The 8286-nt window shown below is 43.2% G+C and overlaps 1 protein-coding gene across 1 annotated transcript; it reads left to right on the plus strand.

The window, feature by feature from the left end:
• Window positions 1-831: 831 nt before the first annotated feature.
• LOC122942006 lies at window positions 832-5981 on the plus strand. The gene is made up of 5 exons (XM_044299501.1): window positions 832-1504; window positions 3917-4796; window positions 4914-4920; window positions 5039-5147; window positions 5908-5981. Exons 1-5 carry the CDS (start codon window positions 832-834, stop codon window positions 5979-5981), a joined length of 1743 nt encoding a protein of 580 aa, XP_044155436.1.
• The last annotated feature ends 2305 nt before the right edge of the window (window positions 5982-8286 follow it).

Consider the following 8286-nt stretch of genomic DNA (forward strand, 5'->3'; position numbering starts at 1 on the left):
TTATTTCACAGTCAAAATATATATTCTTTTTTCAATGTAATCTACTGTGATGACACCAGATATGAGTTGTGCTGGTGACACTATGCGCTTGCAGGGCCTGAAACACACACGCGTGCAGGCAACTGACTGCTATTATTTCACAGTCAAAATTGTTGTTTTTTTAAAAAAATTTATCTACTGTGATGACACCAGATATGAGTTGTGCTCGTGACAATATGCACTTGCAGGGCCTGAAACACACAAGTGTGCAGGCAACTGACTGCTATTATTTCACAGTCAAAAGATATATAATTTTTTAAATGTAATCTACTGTGATGACACCAGATATGAGTTGCGCTGGTGACACTATGTGCTTGCAGGGCCTGAAACATACACGCGTGCAGGCAACTGACTGCTATTATTTCACAGTCAAAATATATATTCTTTTTTAAATTAAATCTACTGTGATGACACCAGATATGAGTTGCGCTGGTAACACCATGAATTAACCCCACCAGAGCGTTTAGCTTGGGGGGAAGCATGGGGGCAATGACACCATAGGTTTACATAATTAGGATTGAAGTAGGATCCATGTCTCTTTCCCCTGTTTGTCTTTTCCCGCCCTTTTTTCTATTACAGGTACATTTACCTCAGAAAAATGTGTTACCTGTAGTCTAGAAGATTCCTGCTGTACAAGTGAAGAGCGCAGCTGATTGGTGCTGGCTGTTGCTGGGAGAGATTTCCAGCCCTCTGATTTGTTGTTGGTTTAGTGGCGGGAAGCTGTTCCCCTTTATATTTACAGGTTCGGCAGAGCTGGCTCAGATGTGCCTGAAGAACTGACCAGCGTGGGACATGGAAGAACTCCTGCAGCAGCTGATGAAGAGAGCGGGGTCCGCCGGCGGAGAAGAGTGGCTGCGGAGCTGTTTGAAGATGCCGGCGCCGCTGCTATCAAGCCCACCTGAAGTGCTGACATCGCCGCCGAGCTCGTCTGTACCGCCGCTGGGGTCCCCGATGTTACCGCCGCCGCCGCTGTCTCTAGAGCCGCCGCCGCCAGCTGTTGAAGAAAGTCCGGTGCCAGCATGGGGAAGCCGTCCGGAGCTGCGCACCACCAGAGGATCCAGCAGCCGTTTCCGGGAGGAGGAGGCTGCAGCGCTGCCCAGCAAAAGAGCTAGAAGTGCAGGGAGCGCTTGTACTCCTCCCCCGGGGGCGGGGCGTCGGCGCAGCACCAATCGGAGAAGAGCAGCTTCTCAGAGAGGCCGGCAGTCCTCCAGGATCAGAGAGTCTGGAAGGCAGAGTGGCAGTTCCTATACAGAAGCTGTTCTCACTGGTGTGGAACGTCATCAGGATGCTGCCACTGAGGAGCTGCAGCAGGAAGTGGAGCAGCAGATCCTGCAGGATGAATTACAGGGGCTGCCTGTTGAGAGGCTCCCACCTCTGCTGGTTGAGCCATCTCCGGGCCCCCTGGGAAGATCACCACACCTATCATCTGCTGCCTATGGTCCACGCCAGGAAGGACAGCCAGTGGGTGAGAACATCAATGTTGTTCCCTTGTCTGAGTCGTCTGTGTTAAATGGTTTGGTTAAGCTGCTAGCTGAGTTTTCTAGCAGGCATATGGTTCATGGTGCTTCAGATGTCTGGAGCAGTGGTCAAAGTACGGTGGTTACTCCGTCTGGTAGTAATGCTGGTGGTAATGCTGGTGGTAGTAATGCTGGTAGTAATGCTAGTAGTAATGCTAGTAGTAATGCTGGTAGTGTGGTGCCTGTGCTGGAGAGAGGCGCAGGGGTTAAGGAGACTTGTTTAAAGGAGGCACTAGCTTGTGAAGTGTCTCCTTTAGGTTATCATCTTAGTGCGACTATGAAGGAGCGTATTTGGCGGATGGAATACGTGGAATTAATGGCGTTATTACCGTCCGCCAAAGATAGTGCTTTCAAGAAAGATGAGAAAATAGAAGATGATAAGAAACGCTTTCCCCCTAGATCATTTAATAATTGGCTTCAGGCATTTTGTGTTTATGCTGCGGTTTTGGGGGAGAAGCACTCTGAGCTGTGCTCAGGACTTTTCCAGCATTTAGACATTGTAACTGAAGCCTATAGGAATTTTGGCGGGATGGCTTGGTTTCATTACGATGAGACATTCCGCCAAAAGCTAGCTGTCCATCCATCCCTTAAATGGGGTGTGAAGGACATTGGGCTATGGGTAAATTTAATGTTGCCGCAAAAAACTATACCGGCAAAACCGCCGGCGTCGGCTCAGACTGTTATGAGGAAAGGCGTTTGCTTTGCTTATAACGAGTCTACCTGTAAATGGTTAAATAATTGCCGGTATAGACATGAATGTTCTTTTTGTGGGGGGTTCCATCCTATGTCCCGTTGCTTTAAAAGGAACTCCCAGTCAGGCCAGCAGCAGCCAAACGTCAGGGAGCAGGTGGCAAAAAGCGTGGAGTCCAGTGAAGTTAGCAGAAATGCAGCCATGGCTCGCTCTCTATCCAGACCGTCAGAAAGCTGATTTAATTTTTTATGGGTTTTTATATGGTTTTGAAGTTCCACCTTTTTCTGGCGTTGGCTGCTGTTGGGTTGAGAACTTAAAATCTGTGATTTTACATGAAGAGGTAGTTCGTAGTAAGATTCAGAAGGAGCTTGATTTGGGGAGGATTGAGGGCCCCTTTTTAGAGCCGCCGTTTGCTAATTTTAGGCTTTCTCCTTTGGGCGTTGTGCCAAAGAAGGAGCCTGGAGATTTCAGGTTGATTCATCACCTGTCGTTCCCAGAAAAAAGCTCTTTGAACGATATGGTGGATAAATCTGAGGCCTCTGTTTCATATGCCTCTTTTGATAATGCACTAGCTTTAGTCAGGACTTTTGGTAAGGATGCCCTGTTAGCTAAGGCTGATATTAAATCTGCATTTCGTTTATTGCCTGTTTGTCCAGACGGCTTCAACTCACTAGGTTTTCAGTTTGACGGTTATTTTTATTTTGATAAATGCCTGCCAATGGGTTTTTCACTGTCCTGTTATTACTTTGAAGCATTTTCAACTTTTATCCAATGGGTTGTTGAGTATGATGTACGTTTTAATGGGGTTCTTCATTACTTAGATGATTTTTTATTTGTTGGTTCTTCTAATTCTAGTACTTGTTCAGATTTGTTAAGTAGGTTTTTGGATATTTGTTCTTGTTTTGGGATTCCAGTAGCAGAAGAGAAGACGGTTGGTCCGTGTTGTTGTTTAGAGTTTCTTGGGATAGTTATCGACTCTAGTCGCATGGAGTTTCGACTGTCAGAGGCGAAATTGGAAAAAATTCGGGTGTTACTTTTGCTTTTGTTAAGTAAGAAAAAATGTACTCTTAGAGATATGCAATCTCTTCTGGGGTCACTTAATTTTGCTTGTAGGGTTATCCCCATTGGTAGAGTTTTTTCTAGTAGACTATATTTTTCAACTAGGGGCCTTAAGTCTCCTAATTCCCACATTCGGTTGACTAAATGTTTGAAGGAGGATATGGGTGTTTGGTTAGAATTCCTACAGGAATTTAATGGTTCTAGTTGTTGGCAGGAGGAATTTTCGAGTTCTGACGCTTTGGGTTTATTTACGGATGCGGCCGGTAGCTGTGGATATGGGGCTTTTTGGAATGGTAAATGGTCGGCTGAGAGGTGGCCTGCTTCTTGGGTTGTTAATGGTCTTACAAGGAATATTGTTCTATTAGAGCTTTTTCCAGTAATTGTTGCTGTTGTTCTATGGGGATATGATTTTAAGGATAAAAGGATATTATTACACACGGATAACAAAGGGGTTTGTTTTGCGATCAATACTCTTTCATCCAAATGTGATGTAGTTGTAAAATTATTAAGGCATTTAGTTCTGTTGTGTATGAAGTTTAATATATGGATCAAAGCGAAATATATTGTAGGGTCATCTAATGTGTTGGCTGATTCTTTGTCTCGTTCACAGTTCCTGAGGTTCCGGGAATTAGCTCCGGAGGCGGATCTGGATGGGAGCCCATGTCCTCAACATCTGTGGGGCTTGATTTGGGACTGATGTCTGAAGCTATTGAGAGGTCCTTGGCCCCGAGAACATGGGCAGCTTACTCTGCCGCATGGCGGGATTGGTGGTATTTTTTAAATGCTTGCTCAATGGATATTAAAGGGGATGTTTTAAGTTGCGGTGTATTGTTTGTTACTAGCTTATTTAATAGGAAATTGGCGGCTTCATCTGTGGCGAAAGTAGTGGCTGGCGTGTCATTTTTTCAGAAACTGCGGGGTGAGAGGCCGTTATCTTCCTTTTTTCAGATTAAGCAGGCTCTGAAGGGTTACAAGAAAGGTATTGGTAAGTTGGATGCTAGGAGGCCAATTTCTATCTCTTTATTGGGGCAGCTTTGTAAAGTTTTGTCTGACGTGTGTAGGGACCAGGGTGAAATATTGCTTTTTCGTACAGCTTTTGTGTTAGCCTTTTTCGGGGCTTTTAGGATTAGTGAGTTAGTTGCGGCAAGCCGTAATAGTGTGTCAGGTTTGGGTTTTTCTGATGTTATGGTGAGTAATGATAAAGTCGAGATTCTTGTTAGGAAGTCAAAAACTGATCAGTATGGTAGGGGTCAGGTAGTTAGTTTACATTCTTGGGTGGGTTCTGAATTTTGTCCGGTTAAATTGGTAAGGTGTTTGTATGAGATGCATCCCTCTAAGTGTGGTTCCTTTTTAATGCACCAGGATTCCTCCCCTCTCACTAAATTTCAGTTCAGCGCAATTTTTAAAAAATGTTTGGGGAAATTGGGCCTTAGTTCTGCAAAATTCTCGTCACATTCTTTTAGGATAGGTGCTGCGACGGAGGCTGCCAGGTTTGGGCTGGATGATTCAGTAGTTAGAAGAATTGGGAGGTGGGAATCTAATAGGTTTAAAATTTATGTTAGGCCGAATTTAATGCTGCCAGTCTGAATGCTTTTCTATTTTTGCAGGAAGTCAGTTTGTGATTTGGATTGTGGGACATTCATTTGTTTTTTGGGCTCAGAAGCGAGCTGAAAAAAGAATATACTCAGAGAATTTGTCGTTTAATACATCTGAAGTTCTTATTTTTTGGCAGGGTGTTAGAGGGTTGTGTTGGAAAGGGTTAATGGATGAAATTAATAAGCTTATTAAAAAATGGCCTGTTCCTCATTTGGTTATCATTCATCTTGGGGGGAATGATTTAGGTAAGATAAGGACCTGTGAGCTACTGTGGGTCATGAAGAGGGACCTGGCCTTATTACATCATAGTCTTCCTAGTACTAACTTAGTTTTTTCAGAGATTGTCCCTCGCTTAGTTTGGTCCGGGAGGGACGGTAAATTTATGGAAAAGATCCGGAAAAGAGTGAACAGGGCCCTTGAAAAATTTCTCCCTTTAGTGGGCGGTTTTAGTTATAGGCATTCAGACTTGGAGGGTTTTTTGCCTGGCCTTTTTAGATCCGATAACGTTCATCTTTCTGAGGTAGGGATTGATATTTTTAACTTGGGTTTTCAGAATATAGTGGAGAAATGGCTGCTGTCTTGTGGGGGGCCTCGCCTATGTTAGGCGTGGCTTGTGGGGTAGTGTCGCTCAGCTCATGCTGAGTGGATCTTGGTCTTTATATGGTTAATTTATTATTGGTCTTTTGGTATTGGTCTTTTGGTATCGGTTATTATGGTATTTTTAAATTAATTTATTTATTTATTTATGGTTGTTAAATAATTTTAAGTGACCCTTAATAAAGCTCAGCGGCCATTTCCTCCACTATGTTGTTGGTGTCAATCATTTATTAGCGTTAAGTTAGTATTAGAGTGTGTCATTTGCCCCCATGAATTAACCCCACCAGAGCGTTTAGCTTGGGGGGAAGCATGGGGGCAATGACACCATAGGTTTACATAATTAGGATTGAAGTAGGATCCATGTCTCTTTCCCCTGTTTGTCTTTTCCCGCCCTTTTTTCTATTACAGGTACATTTACCTCAGAAAAATGTGTTACCTGTAGTCTAGAAGATTCCTGCTGTACAAGTGAAGAGCGCAGCTGATTGGTGCTGGCTGTTGCTGGGGGAGATTTCCAGCCCTCTGATTTGTTGTTGGTTTAGTGGCGGGAAGCTGTTCCCCTTTATATTTACAGGTTCGGCAGAGCTGGCTCAGATGTGCCTGAAGAACTGACCAGCGTCCCACCCCCCCTTCCCTTATTTTCGCACTGTGTCACCTGTCGCTGGGCTTTATTAGAGGGGTAGTGTCGCTCAGCTCATGCTGAGTGGATCTTGGTCTTTATATGGTTAATTTATTATTGGTCTTTTGGTATCGGTTATTATGGTATTTTTAAATTAATTTATTTATTTATTTATGGTTGTTAAATAATTTTAAGTGACCCTTAATAAAGCTCAGCGGCCATTTCCTCCACTATGTTGTTGGTGTCAATCATTTATTAGCGTTAAGTTAGTATTAGAGTGTGTCATTTGCCCCCATGCGCTTGCAGGGCCTCTGACACACACGCGTGCAGGCAACTGACTGCTATTATTTCACAGTCAAAATATATATTCTTTTTTCAATGTAATCTACTGTGATGACACCAGATATGAGTTGAACTGGTGACACTATGCGCTTGCAGGGCCTGAAACACACAAGCGTGCAGGCAACTGACTGCTATTATTTCATAGTCAAAATTGTTGTTTTTAAAAAAAATCTACTGTGATGACACCAGATATGAATTGCGCTGGTGACACTATGCGCTTGCAGGGCCTGAAACACACGTGCAGGCAACTGACTGCTATTATTTCATAGTCAAAATTGTTGTTTTAAAAAAAAAAAAATCTACTGTGATGACACCAGATATGAGTTGCGCTGGTGACACTATGCGCTTGCAGGGCCTGAAACACACACGCGTGCAGGCAACTGACTGCTATTATTTTACTGTCAAAATTGTTGTTTTAAAAAAAATGTAATCTACTGTGATGACACCAGATATGAGTTGCGCTGGTGACACTATGCACTTGCAGGGCCTGAAACACACGTGCAGGCAACTGACTGCTATTATTTCACAGTCAAAATATATTTTTTTTTTTCAATGTAATCTACTGTGATGACACCAGATATGAGTTGCGCTGGTGACACTATGCGCTTGCAGGGCCTGAAACACACACGCGTGCAGGCAAATGACTGCTATTATTTCACAGTCAAAATTGTTGTTTTTTAAAAAAATTTAATCTACTGTGATGACACCAGATATGAGTTGTGCTGGTGACAATATGCACTTGCAGGGCCTGAAACACACAAGTGTGCAGGCAACTGACTGCTATTATTTCACAGTCAAAATTGTTGTTTTTAAAAAAAAAAAAATCTACTGTGATGACACCAGATATGAATTGCGCTGGTGACACTATGCACTTGCAGGGCCTGAAACACACACGCGTGCAGGCAACTGACTGCTATTATTTCACAGTCAAAATATTATTTTTTAAACGTAATCTACTGTGATGATACCAGAAATGAGTTGCGCTGGTGACACTATGCGCTTGCAGGGCCTGAAACACACACGCGTGCAGGCAACTGACTGCTATTATTTCACAGTCAAAATATTATTTTTTAAATGTAATCTACTGTGATGACACCAGATATGAGTTGCGCTGGTGACACTGTGCGCTTGCCGGGCCTGAAACACACACGCGTGCAAGCAACTGACTGCTATTATTTCACAGTCAAAATATTATTTTTTAAATGTAATCTACTGTGATGACACCAGATATAAGTTGCGCTGGTGACACTATGCACTTGCAGGGCCTGAAACACACGTGCGTGTAGGCAACTGACTGCTATTTTTTCACAGTCAAAATTGTTTTTGTTTTTTTTATGTAATCTACTGTGATGACACCAGATATGAGTTGCGCTGGTGACACTATGCGCTTGCAGGGCCTGAAACACACATGCGTGCAGACAACTGACTGCTATTATTTCACAGTCAAATATATATATTTTTTTAAATGTAATCTACTGTGATGACACCAGATATGAGTTGCGCTGGTGACACCATGCGCTTGCAGGGCCTGAAACACACACGAGTGCAGGCAACTGACCGCTATTATTTCACAGTCAAAATTGTTGTTTTTTAAAAATGTAATCTACTGTGATGACACCAGATATGAGTTGCGCTGGTGATACCATGCGCTTGCAGGGCCTGAAACACACACGCGTGCAGGCAACTGACTGCTATTATTTCACAGTCAAAATATATATTCTTTTTTCAATGTAATCTACTGTGATGACACCAGATATGAGTTGTGCTGGTGACAATATGCACTTGCAGGGCCTGAAACACACAAGTGTGCAGGCAACTGACTGCTATTA

Source organism: Bufo gargarizans, chromosome 6 (genome assembly GCF_014858855.1).
Source record: "Bufo gargarizans isolate SCDJY-AF-19 chromosome 6, ASM1485885v1, whole genome shotgun sequence".
Lineage (NCBI taxonomy): Eukaryota > Metazoa > Chordata > Amphibia > Anura > Bufonidae > Bufo > Bufo gargarizans.

Excerpts from the sequence above, each read along its gene's own strand:
- LOC122942006 (XM_044299501.1), top strand. The coding sequence starts at position 832 with ATGGAAGAACTCCTGCAGCAGCTGATGAAGAGAGCGGGGTCCGCCGGC. Across the intron at positions 1,505-3,916 it reads CCAGGAAGGACAGCCAGTGG|TTCCTGAGGTTCCGGGAATT; the intron begins GTGAGAACATCA and ends TCTCGTTCACAG. Across the intron at positions 5,148-5,907 it reads TCTTGGGGGGAATGATTTAG|GTACATTTACCTCAGAAAAA; the intron begins GTAAGATAAGGA and ends TTTCTATTACAG.